Source organism: Zalophus californianus, chromosome 11 (genome assembly GCF_009762305.2).
Source record: "Zalophus californianus isolate mZalCal1 chromosome 11, mZalCal1.pri.v2, whole genome shotgun sequence".
NCBI lineage: Eukaryota > Metazoa > Chordata > Mammalia > Carnivora > Otariidae > Zalophus > Zalophus californianus.
In genome coordinates, this window is record NC_045605.1 from 110,598,319 (window position 1) to 110,617,041 (window position 18,723).

General features: G+C 59.3%; 1 protein-coding gene across 1 annotated transcript in view; it reads right to left on the bottom strand.

Annotated features, from left to right (window-relative positions):
• The window catches only part of SHANK2 (SH3 and multiple ankyrin repeat domains 2), a 504,408-nt gene that overhangs the window by 311,173 nt on the left and 174,512 nt on the right, over positions 1–18,723 (bottom strand). The window contains 1 exon segment of the mRNA XM_027580403.2: positions 11,025–11,091. Coding sequence (XP_027436204.2) covers positions 11,025–11,091 — 67 coding nt within the window.

Here is an 18,723-nt window from a genome sequence, read left to right on the forward strand (position 1 = left end):
CTGGCACTTGGTCAAATGCTTTTTTTTTTTTTGAGGTTCTACTACCCAGCTGCCTTTGCATGTTAATGAAAATTAAGATTTCTACGATTATTTCTGGACATGCTTGCCACCGTGGCTCTACACAGGAAGACCAGAAGTTCCTGGGGTGAGTGCCCTTCCCTAAGGGCCAGGCTCCCTAAGAGCTAACGGGGTCCTCGGCAGGACGGCAGGGGAGGAACTGGCCTAATCCAGGCCTCGTGTGGGGTCCTGCAGGGGCTCCAGGCCTGGTGAGTCAGAGACGCCACCATGGAGGGTCATAGCTGAGGGGTCAAAGCAGCCCCCAAATGCATCCCAGCACTGTCGCTGGGAAGGTAAAGGATGCTTCTGGCCTCTGGGGGTAGCCAGATGTTTGTGACGCTGCCGCCCACCGCAGAACATTCCATCTGCTCCAGCCTTCATTAGTAAGTACTCACCGTGCAGCCCTCCAGCAAAACCTAAGGACAGGGAGGACCGAGAGCCTGGTGTCCGGAGCTCCCCATCCAGCCCAGGGGATAAACGGTGTACCCCAATTTCTGTAAAATGAGCCACTACTCTGAGTGAGAAAAGGAACATCCAGCAAATGGGTCCTAGGGCCAGGGGATGACTCAGGCACCTTGGGGTGGGGGGGGCGGTTAAGGAAAACCAGCAGAAGAATTGCAAGGGTCTTTAAGGAGGGAGACGGGGCAGAGGTGCTCGGGGCAGGGGGGCAGCTTGAACACAGGACCAGTAAGCAGGTGGGACAGCAGCAGTCTGACCTGCATGGAAGGGCTGGGAAAAGAGAAGACTCGGTGGTAAGGGGGGGGCCCCTTGAGAACTAGGGGACTTCCTAGGGCTCCCCACCTCTCACCCGGAAGTGGACACGGTCTCAGCGGGGCCTGGGGGCACGTGCCTGGGCGAGCAGGGTGCCGTTCTGCTCTGGGTTAGGTTCTTTGTCCCCACGAGGTAGGAAGAGCAGCCTCGTAAGAGCCCCTGCCCCTCCAATCCACCGACTTCCCACCCAGCCAGCGTGGGGACTCGATGACAGGCATCTGGCCGAGCAGCACGCTTCCCGGAGCAGAATCCACGGGGGCGGCCTGGGTTTCTGGCCGGTCTGAGAGGCAATGCTGGACTCCACGTTGGGTCCAGGTTTCCCTGGGGTCACCAACTGTCACCCCCAGAAGAGAATTACTTCCAAAAACACCTTCGGATTCTATAGCTTTCACCAAGAAGGCTGGGGGTGGGGGCTCGTTTACGACAGTGGCTAATGTCCAAGGAGCCGACTGTCCTCTCTTCAGGAGACCCCACCAGGCTCTCTCTGCAGAGCGGGGAGGTGAAGGGGGAGCAGAGTTCCGGAACTCCAGAGCTCCTTCGGCTACACCAGGTCCTTTGTCATAGTGCACTGAATTCCTCATTGAGAAGCAGAAGTTTGAAAAACCTCAAACTGGAATCACCACCCCCAGAGGGACATACTGGGATGGAAGCTCAGGGACATGCAGGAGGGTGGGGGCGGGGGGGAAGGCGAGCGCCAGTGTGCGGAGGAGCAGGGGGGCTTCCGTGGGCAGAGGTGGGAAGCCCAGGGGATGGGCGGGCCGGTGGAGGGGAGCGGGGGAGCCCTCCTGCTCCACATCCTACAAGCGACAGACAACTGCCCCTCTCGGAGCACATGGACGCTGGTTTTCCTGGACAAAATGGCGCAGAGAGAAAGACCACCATGGCAGCGGCCCAGGGCTGCCCTCCTTGGAAGGTCCTGCCACCACCGCCACAGACTGCCATGGGGGCCGGCCATGGAGCATCAACAAGACGCAGAACGGGGCTGGGAAGACTGGGCTCGTCGGGGCGGAGGTGGGTTTGGGCTAGGTGGGCAGAACCCAGAACCTGCTCGTAGAGTCGGCCAAGGGCACTGGGGCGGAGGGGAGGACAGCCATCCCCAGGGCCCTGCTCAAGGCGGCAGCAGCGGCTCACCCACAGGAGGGCCTCCTCTGGTCTGGGTGCCCGATGGTCCAGCGCTGGGGAGCACGGGCGGGGAGCTGCCTGCTCGACCCCCACGAGGCAGAACTACAAATGTCTGGAGAACCCCACTCCAGCAGGGATGAGAGGAGGCATGCGGGGGGGCAGGCTTGTCTGAGGCCTCGGGAGGACCCGGGCACTGGACGGGCCTAGGAGATGCCCAAGGGTTAAGGACAACATCATACACAGAAAGGGTCGCTCTGGAGCCAGGGGCCTTGGTCCAAACCCCAGCTCCTTGTCAACTGCCCTCCGCCCCGACGTGGGACCCGTTCCAGGGCTCCGGAAACCTTGTTCTCCTCATCTGTGAACTGGGGGCAGTGCCACCTTCCCGCAGGGCTGTCTCTGTGATCCCATAACAGGCACAGAGTGCAATCCGGGCATTAGTGGGCCCAGAAACTGCATTAGCTGTTTTTGTCGCCTGTTACCTCCTCCTCCAGGAAGCCATCCAGACTCTACAGTCCACTGGGATTTAGTGTCCCCTCACGGGGACTTCAGCCCCATCCCCTCCCTCCCACAGGTGCAGACTTTCTCCATCAGCAGGGCACCTAAGACACAGGGTCCTGTCTGCACCGACCCCAGCAGTCTTGCCTGGGGCCTCCATCAGGAGCATGGTCTCGCGGGAGGAGAATGGCACAGTGTGGCAAAAAGCCGAACCCAGAACCCAGAGCCCAAGCGGGCAGGGAAAGGAGGGAGGAGGCCCAGCAGGGCTGCGGGAAGCAGGATGGAGCAGCAAAGCGAGGGGCCCCGGGGGCACAGCTCACCTCCCCCTGGGGCCCACACCCGAGGCATGGCTGCAGGTGGAAGAAACCAGAACCAGCCTGGCCCCGGGCTGAGGAATGTGCCTGGGCAACGTGGGCAGGGGGGAGGGAGGACCGGGGGCCCCGGCGGGAGGAGCAGGGCAGATATAGGCCAGTGGGGACTGGCACAGCAGCCCACAGCAGAAGGGGCACACCTCCCATGCAGCACGCCTCTGGAAGGGGGTCCACGCCTGTCTTCGTGCACCCCTGGACCACAGTGGTCCTCACCACGGGCAGAGGGCCCCAGTGGGAGTCAGAGGTGCACAGGGTCAGAGGCAAGCAATTGGAAACAACCCTCGGGCCCGAGCCCTTGTTTAGCGCCCAGTGAGAAGGGGGGGTGCACGGGAGGAGCCCAGCAGTAGGTGCTCAGGGTCGGGAGAGGAGCCTCCCGCCTTCGGCCAGACATAGGCCCAGTTCCCGCAGGGTGGGTGGTCCTCATGGGGGCCGCTGGGGGCTCATCTGGTCCGCCAGACCTTCCTCCAGACGCAAGGCCTGCTCATCGGGGCGCCTTAGGTCCTCAGAGGGACGCACATGCACAAATACTTGGGTGTGGTTTTCAGACTTGCTGGGCTTTGTGGGAGCACAGCCGCCTCACAAACGGGAGAAAGCATGCTTGGCGTTTCTCCAGAACTTCACCCAGAGGCATCCCCAGCTCAGAAAACCCGGCCACCGACGGAGGACCACCCCTCATGCCCCCGCTGCCTGTGGGGCTCCAGGATCTGATGGGACCGTGTGGGGTGCGGCGGGTCCCCCAGGCAAGACGCCCGCTCGCGGGAGCACAGACCACGGCGCCGTCCCTTCCGCTCTGCCTCACACTCCTTTGCAGGATGGCGGGGGCATTAGGCCGATTTCTACAAATGGCGTGGGCATGTTAGATCGAATTATTACAAACACCACGTGAGGCCACGTGCTACTTGTTATCGAAGGGGCTGGGGGCCTGACGTGGTTGGGATTTTTCAGGGCCTCTGTGGTTCAGGGTCTGGGGCTCCCACCCTGCTGCTGGGGATGGGCTGGGGTCGGGCTCTTCCCTAGGGGCCCAAACCGCCCCAGGATGGGAGGTAGGAACCAGAAGAGGCTCAGGTCTGGGGAAGAGTCAACCCAGAGGACGGGAAGGAGCAGACACATGGGCAGGTGGGAGGGTTCGCTGGGCACCTCTCATGGGACACAGTCTCCAGCAGCCACACCTGTCCACTGCACCATTCCGAGGCCTGAGCCGGCCAAGAGGCTGCTGGGGGGCGGGTGCAGGTGAGCCCCGGGGCGGAACACAGGCAGTGAAGACAGCACACATGGAAACATGCAGGCCACGGGAGGTCAAGGCTTCCGGCCACTGCGGCACCTCTCCAAGACAAAGACAAGTGTCCCTGGGCATAGGGAGAACACAGCGTTTGGGACAGACCAGAGACCTCAATGGATTCCCACGTCCACCTCACTGGACAGCGGTGCCAGAAGTCGGCCACAGGAAAAACCCCAACCCAACAGAACCCACGGGCAACTCGGGGCCGTCCCAAACAGGGTGTCCCTTTGTGCGTGTCCCAACCCGTGCGCTCTGTGCCGGGATCTGGGGATAACACTTCTAACCGGACGGCACACAGAAGCGGGGTGGGGGAGGGGAGAGTACCGCAGCAGCAAGCACTCGGCCGGCACTCAGGGAAACGCCGGACGGAGATCTGCCCAGAGCAGGACGGACGCAGCCCACAGCTCTGGTGCAGGGAGGGAGTCCGGACCGCACACGCTGCGCGGCTCCCTCGGCCCCACGGAGGCCGGAGACACAGGAACACATTCAATGTGGTGGGTGGCGGCAACGGGTTGCTCACATCCGCTTAGGCTGCATCATGTCTCCCTCTCTCCGCAACTTGCTCTGGGGATCCGGACAACAGCTGTGGGATCGCCACTCAGTTCTAGCTAACACGCTAGCCTGGCTTTCCCGGAGAAGGCTCCTTCCGGCAGCCCATAAAGGGGGAGACTCGGCACGGCCGACCCCAACCAATCTGATCTGATGAAAGAGCTTCAAATTTGGGGCTTTCCCCAGGACCTGCTGGCCCCACTGCCAAACACACAGGGTCCCCTATGTCTCATTCACGGTAAGTGGCATATCTTACAGTCACAATGCTTCTTTCAAATCAGATCTGGTTTATTTCACAGCAGGTGCGATCTGCCGAACAGGTTATTTATTTATTTTTTTTTAATAAAAGATCAGCGTGGGTTTTACAGCCTGTCTCACAACACTGCCCCCCCCCACAAATATTACATTCAGAAATCTGTTTGAAAACACCACCCCCCCGCCCAACATCTATACATATCGGAAGCGCAATTACACAGGCACGCGGTCTCGAAACCTAGCAACAGTAACCAAGTCGTCCTGAGTCGGCTAACCAGACACCCAGACTCACACACCAGCTCAATGTGCTTCCTCTTGAAAAACAAAACCCCCTCGCTTCTCTCTCCATAGCTGTGGAAGGACAAGATGTATGAAAACAAACCTTGTTCAGCTGAAGAAGAACAACCCATGCCATTCAGCGCATCTGACAGAGCATCTCCCCACAAAGCCGGGCAAAACACAAAAATCACAAACACTGGGAAAAATAGGTTATCCCAGTGCAAAGCTTCTCAGCTTGCAACATGCTTAATGTTTGCACGACCGTTTCGGACACAAGCTCCCCAGCTCCCCGGGAGCCTTGCTACGGGGACCGCCGTCCTACAGAAGCCATCACAAACGCCCCATTGGCAAAGCCTGGAAGACCCGGTGGTCTCATGTGCTCAGCCACAGCTCAACCCTGCAGGGCAGCAAGCAGGGATTAACTTTGGTGCTTGCGGTGGCTTTTAAACCATCACTTTCTCCGAGTCAGCACATAAAATAACCAAACGGAGGTCGCGTTTAATTTTTTAAAAGAGGAAGGGAGTTCAGAAAGAAAAAAAAAAAAAAAAAAAAAGCCACAGCACCAGTCGATAGCATGCACGCTAGCCGGGATGTGAGCAGAATGTTTCACGACAAGATGCAATCTCCCCTTTAAAGGGATAGACCTGCAACCACACGGCATTCCAGACCCGTTTCCGGATGCTACAGACCTCGGAGTGCCTGCTGATCACCTCACTGCTTTTCAACCTGTTTCCCGTCTTCCCCAAAAGCCACATCGGAGCGTCCTAAGTGCCCTGGTTTCTTGGTGGTGTCCGGAAAACAAAGGATCTGTCGCGCTGAGTCGGGGGGAAGGGGGGGGTGACTATTTGATGGTTTAAAGGGGCTTTTTGAGGAAGGCATCGCCGACTAGGGAAGTCAGGAAAATGTTTTGTGCTGCAGTTTGATCGCTCTGAAACATCAAAGTCGACCCCACGTCCCCACCCTCAGCTTGGAATTTGGGGATCCTTCCACCATATTTACATTCAGAAATGCAGCGCAACGCAATGCAGACAAAGGGGAGGCTTACCCTCATCCCCTCCGTCCGGGTTCCTGACCCGTGAGGCTGGTGCTCCAAAATAGTGTCCCAGCCCCACTGAGTGTCTAATCGACAAACTCTGTGGGTGAGCATCGTGGGCTGGTCCCGACCCAGAGGCAAGGGCTGCCAGCCTCAAGTTTAGGACACACATCCCCGTCTTCCAATGTTTCTCTGACACCTTGGGGTAGCTTATAAGTCAAGATTTAATGCAGATCATCAAGTAGAAACACAGCCCCATCCCATCCTCTCCAGCAACCCCACCACGATTCTGGAGGTGGACAAAAAAAGACAAAGGGCACGTGGGGACACGCTGAAGCCCTCGGGTACGGGACACCTGCCACCCCAGAGTCCAGGAGAAGACAGAGGAGTGGCCTTGATCTGGACAGACTGTGACAGCACCCTCGCAGGTCCCGAGGATGGGGGTCAGGGAGCTGAGCCACCAAAGCTGGAACTGGAGAGCCACGTGGCCACAGAGCCTGACCAACAGCACACTAGAGACCCTAGCATGGCTCCAGAACCACCTGGCGGGAGGGCCGAGAGGCCTGTGCAACCCACTGCCCACGTCTCCTCTCTCCGTGCCCCCATGAGCTCTGCCCCTGGACTCTGACCATGTGTGGGAGGGAGCACCCATCACAACACTCCGGCAAGCACATCCGATCCAGGAGCTCATGTGCCCATAACACGCGCTCTGCTCCCCAACACCTGTGACCAGGTGCCAGGAAAGTGGGTTTTTTTTTCAAGAAGAGACAGAGAGGAGAGGAGCTTAGAATGGGGACACAAGCAGTGGGGGGCCATTCACCCAACAGACATTTACTGAGGCCCTACTACATGCCGGCACTGCGGGGAAGGCCGACGCCGCCTGGCTTTGCAGAGGGGAGAGCCTCCAAGAGACAGTCATGCGGCCATGTGACTGCCCTTGATGGTGGCTGACGTGCCCCAAAGACATGCCTGCATCCCAATCCCTGAATCAACCTGAGAATCTCAAGACGAGAACATCCTGGACTTAGGGTAGGCCCTTGAGGGTAGGGTAGCCTTGTGCTGTCTCTGAGAAAGGAGAGGGGGTTTGAGACAGACTCGGAGAGCAGGGCACATGCAGCCACGCCAGGGACAGGAGACACACCGACAACCCGGCTACCACCAAAACCGGCGAGAGGCACGGACGGACCAACCCTGCCAACAGCTTGACTCTGCATGTCTGGCCTCCAGAGCGGTGGCGGAATACATCTCGCTTGTTCTGTGCCGCCCAGCTTGGAGCATCTCCTGACAGCGGCCCCAGGACACTAGCACATGGCCTGTCCTCACATTCTGAACCAGCCCGCCGGGGATGAAGGGCCTTGGGAAGCAGAGGTGGGGCGGCGCTTGGATGCCCAGCCTCAGCACGCTGGAGGCACATGAGATGGGGCCTGCAGAGGCCGCCCCAGGCCACTGAGTCAGGCTCCCTGCGGGGCGGCTCTGGGCATCTGTGCTCTACAAAGCTGGGCAGGTGCTGCTGGGCACCGGGGAACCTGGAGGTTTTGGCTGACGACCCAAGCCAGGAACAGGAATGGGGTGGTCCCAAGCTCTGTCTTGGGGATCGACTGCCAGGAGCCCAGAAGATGCACTGGGGGACACGTGGGGGACGAGAAGCGGCCAGGGTGGCACGCGACCAGGACATGGGGAAACGAGCAGATGCAACAATCCAAGAGGGAAAGTGCAGGAAAGAGTCTACTCTTCTGAAGTCATGTGCCTGGTAGTCTGTCCCACTCTGGAAGGGGCCGTGGGGTCTGCATGGGTCTTTTGCTCCAGAATCCGGGGCAGGGCAGCAAGGAGGGCATTAGCCCCGGTGGTCCACACCTCCTAGTGGGCCAGGCCTCGGACGGACCAAGGTCTCTCAATCCCCAAATTGGCATAGGGCCTGTAGGGGAGAAGGTGCTCGATGAAGAGTCACCATGGAAAGAAGTGACCGAGGGGTGACAGGGCTGCCATCTCGGGTACTGGCTGGTTCAGGTACCCCAGGGCCGTTCTCAGGAGGTTCCAGCATGGCACAGTGTGTGAAACCACAGAGGGAAAGGGGTGTCCCCTCCCGCAGCAAGAAGCAGATGGCTCTCCTCAGGACGCAGGACTTCCCCAGACGGGAAGGCACTGGAGCACCTCTCAGGTCTCAGAGCCAGGCCTCCCCCAGGGGCAACCTCGTGGAGGGGACCCTCACCCCGCGTGTCCTTGTCTCTCCCGCTCTGGGTCCCTTGGCCCTGAGAGCCGCTACCAGGCAGCATCCTGGGTCTGCAAGCTCTCCCCATGATCCTGGGGCTCAGGAGTGCTGCTGGTGGGCAGAGTGAGTTGTCAGAGTGGAACGTGGACGTCAAGGAGGAGTCAGGACGTGGGGAGGAAACCATCAGTTCCCCAGGTGGATGCTTGTTCTGGACCGTGGGTGAGGATGGGGGCCTGCAGGAACGCCATCTAAAATGGGATGCCTCCTGAATGGGGGAGGAGCAGCTTGCACACCCTGAGCTGCAAGCCTTCCCAGGCATGGCCCTTGTACACAGCGCGGGATGCTGCCCCTCCTAGACCCCACCACACACAGCATCCATCCACCCTCCTGCACGGGACCCGCCCTCCCGCACGGGACCCGCCCTCCCGCACGGGATCCTCCCTCTTGCACAGGATCCATCCTTCTGCATGGGATCCACCCTCCTGCAAGGGCTCCTCCCTCTTGCACAGGATCTACCCTCTGCACACCATGGGGTACTGTCCTTCCCAGATTCCCCACAACACACGGCATCTGCTCCCCTCCAGGAGCAAGGGTGGCCCCAGAGGGTCAGCGAACACAGGGCTGAATGGGGTTTTACAAGCAGTGGACAGCTTTTGGGAATCAGTGCACTAAGGGATATCTATGCGCACAAAGGACCCACAGGCTTTGTGTGCTCTGGTGCTAGTTTGCTCGATCAGTCAGATCCTTCATCAGGAGACTGAGAGGAAAGGAGAGGCCTCTTTTTTCCCTCCCTGGAAGTGCTGAAGGGACCCTGCAGGAAGCACAGATTTCCTTACCATCCGTCCCCGCGGGACACACAGCGGAAAAGCCCACAAGACAGGTACTGAGAGGCGCTGACTCCTGCCTCGGTTGACCGTAAAAGCTGACCCTGCATCTTCGGGGGGCCCCTGGTGGTCTTGTGAAGGCACAGACCTCAGTCCCAGCACCATGAAGCACGGAAGCTGCACAAGCCTGCGGCCGGCATCCCCACGACTCAGGAGGGGCTGCCCTTAGGAGTTTAAATAAGTCACAGGTCCGAATGGCTGAGTAGTGATTAAAACATATTCACCAGACCAACGGGTACTCTGTTCATAATCAGAAAAAAAAAAAAAAAAACCCTCAGTTGGTCCAGAGCTGTCTGCATCCCATACAGGAAAGATCATTCCACCTCCAGCTGGAGGAGACAATCAGGAATCTCCCTACTCTTTGTTTTAAAATCAGCTTGGCATCTCAAGGGACTTGGCAGCTCGTGAGGACAGTGAAGTGACTGGTCCTCATACTGGCGGTGGGACAGGCAGGGTCCCAGGGGTCTCTCGGTCCACCTCCCATCATCCTTTCTGCCGTGCGGCCCCATCAAGGCCCGTGCTCAGAACAGTAAGGAGGGCAGCCCCAGGCTTGCTACCACCACAGACCACTCAGCTCAGGAGGCCGGCAGGGCCACCAGAAACCCCTGCCCATGCTCCCTGCCCCTCCCGGGCCATGTGCCCAGCAGCCAACACTCTCAGACCTCAAAGCAAACCCATCCCCCCCACACTGCTCTCTTGTGTTGGAGATGTGGCGGGAAGGGGGAAGGGGGCTGCGGGCACCGCGCAGGCTCAGCCCGTTCCCTACATGGCGTGGCAGACGTGACGTCAGCGATCTTTATGGTGCGCTCACGGAGCTGCTGGTGAGGCCCAGGTGGAGGCCCGGGTCTCAGACCAACGCAGCGGTTTGCCCTGGCTCTCGGGAGGGACTCATGCCGGCATCAGGCGGGCCTTCGGGAGGCCCGGATGCTCCGCTTGGGGGGCTGGATGACGCAAGCAAAGCATCTGGCTCCGCACCCTTGTGAGAGTCTCAGACTCAGGGCGGGAACCGGCCACACACTGAACACGATAAAGACTCGACAGCCTGACACGTGGTCGCCCTCGCCCCCAGCAGCAAACACGGGGCGAGGGCCACAGGCAGTAGGAGACACAGTAGCCATCCGGGCGCCACCCCATCCACGGACTGGCGCCGTGTCCGAAAGCTCACCGCTGCTGGTCCACTGGGACTGCTCGCCGCTGCAGGTCCTCTGCAAGCCCGGGGCCGGCGGAAACAGGCCAGTGGGCTCTTCCAAGATGCAGGACTGGGCCCAGCCACCGGCAGGGCGACGGGGCAGGGGAGGAGCCCCAGACACAGTCCTCCTGGTTGGCACAAGGGGTACTAGAAAGGGGAACGGTCATGAGCACCACGGGGCAGAGGAATGGGCTCAGAGACGGGGGTCGGAGGGGGCCACTGAGTCTCTGCTGCACCTCGTTTAGCTACTATCTCTTAGCTTACATGGGAGCGTGCACAGGGCAGAATCTTCCAACAAACCCACGTAAGCTAGCCGCAAATTCGTTTGACTCACCAGGGGCACAGCAGTGACCTACGTGGGCCGTGTGCCGGGAGGGACGGGTACGTGAGAACGAAGATGGAAAAGTGGCCAGGACCACGCGTTGGGTTAGGTTTTGCTAAATGCGGACTCCGAGCCAGCCTCGTGAGGATCAGAGAAGGTGGGGAGCGTCTCCTTACCAGGCGGAGCCCTTCCTCCCCGAGCCTACTCACCGACATCCGTCTCCTTGTGGTTCTTGATGTACTCTGCCAGCTCGAAGTTGCCCGCGATGATTGCCACCTAAGAGAGCAGACATCGCGTTAACGAGTCTCGGCGCTGGCACACGTCCCCACCACCGACGGCCTTGCCCCACAAGCGCACCGTCACAATCCCCCGGCTTTAAAGCACGAGATGTCCCTTTCTCTCCAGTTTCATTCAGATATAACTGACACACAGCACTGTGTGAGTTTAAGGGGCATGACGTAAGGACTTGATGTATGTAGATGGCAGGAAGCTCACCATGAGGTCAGTCAACATCCGTCACCGCGCACAGTGACAAAAACCTTCTTTCCCCGTGATGAGAGCTTTTGGGATCTACTCGCTAGGCAACTTTCCAGCACACCGTATGGCATCGTCCGCTCCGGGCACTGGACTGAACACCACACCTCCGTGAACGGTTCACCTTCCAACTGGACGATGGTGCCTCTCGACCACCTGACCGCCCCCCCCGCCCTCGGGCCCCCCAACCCTGGGAACCACAAGCCTGAACTCTCTTCCTGTGGGTGGGGCTTTTAGATTCCACACCTCGGTGATCAGACAGTTTGTCTCCCTGTGTGACTCACTCCACTTAGCTCAATGCCCTCCAGGCCCATCCCTGTTGCCACAAAGGGCGGGGTCAGTCACAACTGATAAAAAGGCAGCCGCGGCATCCACCGGGCCCCAGACCCTCAGAGTCAAACACCGCGCTCGCCCCCTCAAAGCCCCTGGCTGTGTCACCAGCTGAGGCTCTCGTTCCACAAGAACCCACAAAAGAGCATGCCTCTGCCCAGAAGCCCCCGCGGGGACCACGGCACAGCCCCCAGTCCCATGTCCCGTGTTCCCGCCAGGCACGCCCGGGAGCCCCATCCTTCTGATTAGATGCGAGCCACTCCCCAGAAGCAGGGGGAAGGGACCCCACCAAAAAGTACCCGAAGCTCTTCATCAGATTTCAGTCTGGCAGGAAAAATTCCAGCCTGCGTGTGTGCAGAACACCAGAACCAACACCTATGGGAAATGGTCCCAACTCTGGCCCTACAGATCTGCGGGCTCAAGCAGAAAAGCCAGGCAGGAGGCCCCCGGCGAGACCTGAGCCAGGACCCATGCCGGCAGGGCTCCCAGCACCCCAGACAGGAGGCCTGGGGCCCAGAGGCCATGGTCTACACCCCCGGGGGAGCCAGGAGCTCGGGTGCCAGCCTCCAGACACACACATCTACGGTCCGATGGCTTTCGTGACAATGCGGGCGGGGGAGGCCTTATTAGCAAAACCTGATTTCCGGGAGAAGAAATCCTGCCTCAGTCCTGCAGCGTCCACTCCTGAGTCTCCAGCCGGCTCTCCAGATTTCAGACTTGCCAGCCCCCAGTCTCGGGAGCCAGCTCCTCCCAAGAAGCTGCTTGAATAGATGTGTCTCCAGCCATCAGGCCTACTGCCCGGGAGCATCGTGCCCGATGCCGCAGACACCACGGGCCCCAGAGCCCTGCCCTCGGGGGTGACGCTGGTTTCGGCTCCTGGGCACTGCCTCCTACAGCTCCCTGCCCTCCAAGGATGCCGCCGTGGCTGCCCCTGTCTACACCAGCCGGGGGAGGGGGGGCACGGGCAGAAGGCGGAAGGCAAAGACCATTCCAGGGGCAGCCCCGGTCTGTAGAGACAGAAGCAGGGCTGGACCCATCAGGTAGATGATGCTCCTCCGGCGACCGCCCACCCGGAACCCAGGCTTCCGAGCGTGGACCCTGGACGCGGGGCAGGGACAGAGGGGTGGGGAATGTGGCGGGCCATGCGCAGTGTCCACTGGCGCAGCCGCAGTGGGAAACGGTTTGTAGCGCCTCAGGGGGTAGGACAGAGTTCCCGTTTGGTCCAGCAGCCCCACTTCCGGCTCTAGACCCAAAGGGCCCGAACGCAGGTATGATGCTTAAGTTTTAGGTGTCACCTTGACTGAGCCACAGGGTGGAGGGGCGGGGGGGGTGGCCAGTCTGTGACTATGTTTCTGGATGAACCAGCGGACTCTCGGCCAAGCAGCTTGGGTGGGCCTCATCCAATCAGTCGAAGGGTCACAAACAAGCTGACTGGGAGGGAAGATGCCTGCCAGCCGGCTGGGCCAGCACGTAGGGGCCTTCTGACCTTCAGATGCAGACTAAAGTGCTACCTGTTCCTGAGGTTGAGCCTGCTGGCTCTCCAGCCGAGACTTACACCCTTGCTGCCTGGGGCCTCTGGCTTGTTACAGCTTCACGCCCAGACTCCTCAGCCACCCTGGTAATAACCCTTGATGCAGGTGTGCATGTGCATGTTTTCTGTGTGTGCACACGTGCATCCTACTGGCTCCGTTTCCCTGGGGATCCCGCGAGTGCAGATCTGGGTGCTGGGCTGAGGTGCCACTGACGTGGGAGCTGCTTGAGAAGTGCTGGGCAGAAGCTGGGAGCGGTCTGAGGGGCACGGACGGTCAAGGCCATTCCGAGGGGCTCGCACATGGAATCTCGAGGAAAGTCACAAATGGCTTGGCCGACTTGTGTCTGCGTCCTACGGATCTGCAGAAGGCAGAATGTGGGAGCGATGAATTGGAAATTTAGCTGAGGAGATTTCTACGCAGTGTGGTGGAGCAGGCCGTGACCTCCAGCTGCTTGGAGCGAGAACCGAGGAGAGGTCAACTGGGTAAAGTGAAGGAGGAATGGTTAAACGCAACGGAACCAGAACCCGAAGACAGGGGGACAGCCTCAGCCCATCCACGTTGCAAAAAATGAAGCAAGAGAAGACCACGGGAGCGGTGAGGCCGGACAGAGGATGCAGGATGACAGGAGCAGAGACCACGGTGGGAGCCGAGGGCGTGGAGCCGGGCTGTAAAGAAGGCAGGCTGGGGGGCCGAGTAGTTGGACGGGATGGGTTCCTGGGCTGCAAACGTGTACCATCCTTCAAGGGGGAGAAACCACCCCAAAGGGAGATTCAGACACTATCAGGCCCCTGCCTGGGTCTCACCAGAAGCCGTGGGGGTGGGACACCCCTGCAGCGCCAGGGGGAGGCCGCCGTCCCTGCGGGTCCGTGGGCCAGCGCACCGGGCCTCGCGGAGCTGGCTGCTGGGGACCCGACACCCTTTCTTCTTGCTCATTTTCTCCTCTGGAACGGAAACGTCTCCCACGTGCCGGTCTCGCTGCTACACACCGGGAGCACACAGCTGGGGCGCAGGTGTGCAGCTGGAGACGTACTTTGCCCGAGGATGAACCACACCTTGAGTCTCACCCGTACCTGAGTTGGATGATATTTAAACGGGACTTTGGACTTCAGAGACGGGGCTGGAAGGAGGTTAAGCCTCTTTGGGCTGTTAGGTGAAATCAACATATTTTACATGCAAGGAGGACATGAATTTGGGGTCCCGGGGGTGGGGTCTTCGTGTTGCACACGAAATATCTGCGTCCTCCCCTCCCCTCCAAATTCCTATGTTGAAACCTGACCCCCAGGGGAATGGTATTTGGAGGTGGGGTCTTTGGGGAGGTGGTTAGGGTCAGGTGAGGTCATGAGGGTGGGACCCCTGTCACAGGGTTTGTGTCCTCGCAAGAGGAGGGTACCAGAGACGCTCTCTCCGCCCCCCTCCCAACTACGGGAGGACGCTCACCAGCCCCCAGCCGTGCCAGCACCCTGATGTTGGAATTCCAGCCTCCAGAACTCTGAGAAATAAGCTGTTTCCGCCCCCTGGTCTGTGGGCTTTCGTTCCGACAGCCGGAGCCGATGAAGACAGCAGGGACCAGAGAGCTATCCGCACGCCCATGTTCACGGCAGCACTCCTCACAAAGGTGGAACCACCCCAGCACCCATCGACAGATGAACGGAGGAGCAAAATGCTATCATACGGTGGACACCATCCAGCCCTGGAAAGGAAGGGAATTCTGACACCTGCTACCATGGGGGCGGACCTGCAGAACAGGACGCGCCATGAAACAGGCCAGATGCAAACGAACAGATCCTGTAGGACCTCCCTCACGTGAGGTCCCTAGATTCATAAAGACCGAGCGCAGGACGGTGGGCGCTGGGGCTGGGGACGGAGGCTAGTGTTCCCTGGGGACAGAGCCTCAGTTCTGCAAGATGGAAAGAGTTCTAGAGACGGATGGTAGTGATGATTTCAGAGCAATGCACTGAATGCCACCGAACAGCTTAAGACAGCAAAATTTCCGGCTTGTGTATCTTACCGTGATTAAACAAAAAAGGCAAAATGCACCTGTGTGGACCAGCAGGAAAGAAGGTCAACCATGGAACATGATGATGCACCTGAACAGGCCAGCGGGTTTTGGAGAGATGCCTGGGCTTTGGAAGAGCCATCTCCCCCTGAGGCACAGGAGTGCCGGGATGATGGGGGCGGGGTGGGGAGGCCTCAGACAACGCCCACAGGAGCAGGGAGTACCCTCCGGGTTAGCAGGGCAGCCCTGGCATACCCCTCTCTGGCCACTCGCCTCCCGGTACCACCAGTCCCCAGAGCTCCTTTCTGCCAGGGGTGATGGGAGGCAGGGAGGTGTTGAGGGAGAAGCTGTGTGCAGGGACTTTCAATCAGAGAATCGGTCGCCCAATGTGCCCCCTCCCTTGGGGAGAACCTGTCCCCCACCTCCCCTATTCGTCCAGACCGGCCCCAGCCCCGTGCCCGATGTGAGACTGGCAGACAGGTGCTTAGAGGTGAAGGGCTCTGGCCCCAGGCTGCCAGACCTATACTGGGTGACCTTGAGCATGAGGGTTAATCCATGGGTCTCAGTTCTGTCATCTGTGAAGTGGGTTCGGTGTGAGGATTTGATGAGACACGCATCAATAGGGTTACAGCAGGGCCTGACACATGGCAAGCCCTAAAACAGGTGCTGATTATTACTGACTACCGCGGTGTAAGCGGCACGCGGCTCATGGCAAAGGTCCTCCACGCACGATCAGCCGCACACAAGTGCACGCCCACGTCCGCGCGGCACACCCGGGACCGCTGCTGAAAATAACTCCAGAAAGGACCAGAAACCAGCAAGTCCAAGTCTATTCTCCCCCCAAAAGCACTTTAAGAGCTATAAACTGAGTGAACCGTGCAGCTACAAAGCCACGTGCCCTGTTCCGGCCAAAATATCTGGGCCCACAATGCAAGTGAGAACAATCCAGACATCCCTTCGCGTTAACTGCCCAACTGTCTCTCCTGGATGATGTCAGGGCCAGGACAGTCCTCTCCTGCAGGAAGGGGCCACCCGCTGTCCTGCTCCATGGAGACATCCCTGCTGCCCACACCAGGCTCGGCACATCACGGAGTCCCGGTAAATGCTCTACGGGAGGATGCAGAGGGGACCAGGTCTGATGGCAGCGCCTCCACGTCATCCGGCAAGCCTGTGGCTGCTGGCCTGGTTGCATAAATAAGGTTTTCCTTGCTTACAGGTATACACGCCAATATTAATAATAAAAACCATAATACAGAGATATCAAGCACTTAAATGGACACAGTTTGCTCCAAGAGCTTTATAAGGATAGACCCCCGCTGATCCTAACAACTCTATGAAGTGGACACCCTTATCTCTGCCTGACATGTGAGAATACCGAGGCAAAGAGAGGTTAAGCAACTGGCCTGACATCACACAGGTAGCTGGTGCTGAAGCCAAGACATTTAACTCACGCCATTCCAGTCCAGAATCTTTACCTAATTATCACAGCACCGTGTACATCTATAAATAGTTTTCACTGACTATGGCATTTAAAAAGAAAGTTAAGTCGTAATGGAATCACAGAGGTCAGGCACGTTAGCAGAGAATAGCAGCACAAGGAAGACGAGAGGACACACCGTCCCCAAGGGCGTACGACCAGCCACACTGGGCAGGCTGCGTTGGCCGGGGACCACAGAATGTTCTGCAGTGACAGTGATCTGGGAACACAAATGCACTCTCCTGAAGGATGGGACACTACCTCGCAGTCGGAGGGGAGGGTGTGAAGACAGGAGAACCACGGCCTTCCTGGCTCGCGAGCCCCTACCCTCCCCCACCCCCCTCCCTGCACCTGCCCCCACCCCCCTCCCTGCACCTGCCCGCCCTCTCCCCCATCCCCACCCCCCCCCCCGACCCCTGGGCTGAAGAACAACTCAACAGCACAGACCAGGACCAGCCGTCTGCACACCACCCTCATGAGATGCAGGCGTCCAACCTGCAGCAGGTGTTTGGATCTGGAGAGACCAGAGGCTCGTCCCGACCCCTTCCTTTCTTAAGCCATCATCCTGCTTCCGTCCTCACTTGAGAACACGCAGAGGGTGCTGGCAGGGGCACCGGGAGAAGGCGCCCTGGCAGGGGCTGCAGGGGGTTCGGTGGACGATGGGTGATGAGGAGAACATGCCAGTCTCTCCGCACGACAGGCAGGATGGACATGGCAGAGGGGGAAGTCTGGAGCCGGGGCCCCTGCAGGGGTAAGGAAGAGAAAGCCCTGGAGCTGGCAGGCCTGCGTCCAGGGAAGGAGTCCCGATGGCGGGCGGCCCGTTCTGGGCCATGGCCCATGACCGCGGGCAGCAGACGGCCACCTCTGGAGCACACTGGTCATTCACACCAGACCGGTCCCCTCCGCTCTGAGTCACCCTGGCTCTCAGCTCCACACCCACCGTTGGGACGGAGTCACAGCCTTCTACAGACTTTTTAACCAAGAACTGTGGGACACAAGGCATCGGGGACTCGACTTCTCTGTGTCTCAAAGGAAAGGCAGGGAGGCCAAGGCCCCCAGGCAAGCCACAGGGAGCATGTCTGTCCCTGCTGGTGTCAGCCGCGACGTCTGAGATGGGGACCTCTGTCCCTGCTGAGGAGGCCCTCCTGAGAGGCTGGTGCTGAGACCACCGTGAGGAGGAGAGCCCATCACACCCACTGTCCGGCGCCCCCAGGGCCCTCTGCCATGGTGACCAGGCCACTGGGATCCCAAGGATGCAGGAAGGCTGGCAGGTGCCAGTGGGGCGGGCTGGCTGGCTGGATGGGTGGGTACATGGGTGGGCGGGTGGATGGCCTGAGCCCATAGAGGGTATTGTGTACACAATGCTGGGGTCTTCCAGGAAGCTCTTTGAAAGGGCTGCCTGATATAGGAAGGATAAAATAGATCCGCAGAGAGTTTCAGTGAGGGCCAACCAGCTCACTTTGCCTGTGGGGGTGAGTTTTCCTCCCTCCGGTCTCCCCCGGCCCTGCTTCCCCTAGGTTCTCTGTTCTCCTGGTGCTGCGTGATGCCCCCTCCGCCATGGCTCAGACTTTTCAAAACAGGGCACCGATGTCTGTGAGTTGCCCCTCAACCCCCCTTGCCCCCGGGAGCTGAGATCTGACACCTGAATTACTCCCTGGTCACAAGGGAGACACTGAGTCCTGTGGTCGGTGCTGAGAGTTCATAGGTAAGGAGAAAAGCCATCTTCAACATCTAGAAGTTTGTGATCCAATCAGTAGGCAAAGTCAGAGGACAATCCAGCTGGTCTACCTTCATCTGAATTGCGGAGCCCCAGCTGAGCATGGAAACTCCAGCCCGGTGAACATCCTCCCAGCTCCGTGGGGGGGGGGGGGGAGGGGGCATGACCCCGCCACCCCCTCTTATGCAGAAAACTCTTCTGCACAGCATTACCCAGCCCTCTGCCGTATAGAATATTTATGGTAGTCAAGCCGGAAAAAAGCCATAAAAAAACATCTGAGAGAAGCATAAAAGTTTAGCATTGCACACCAAAGAATGGGAGG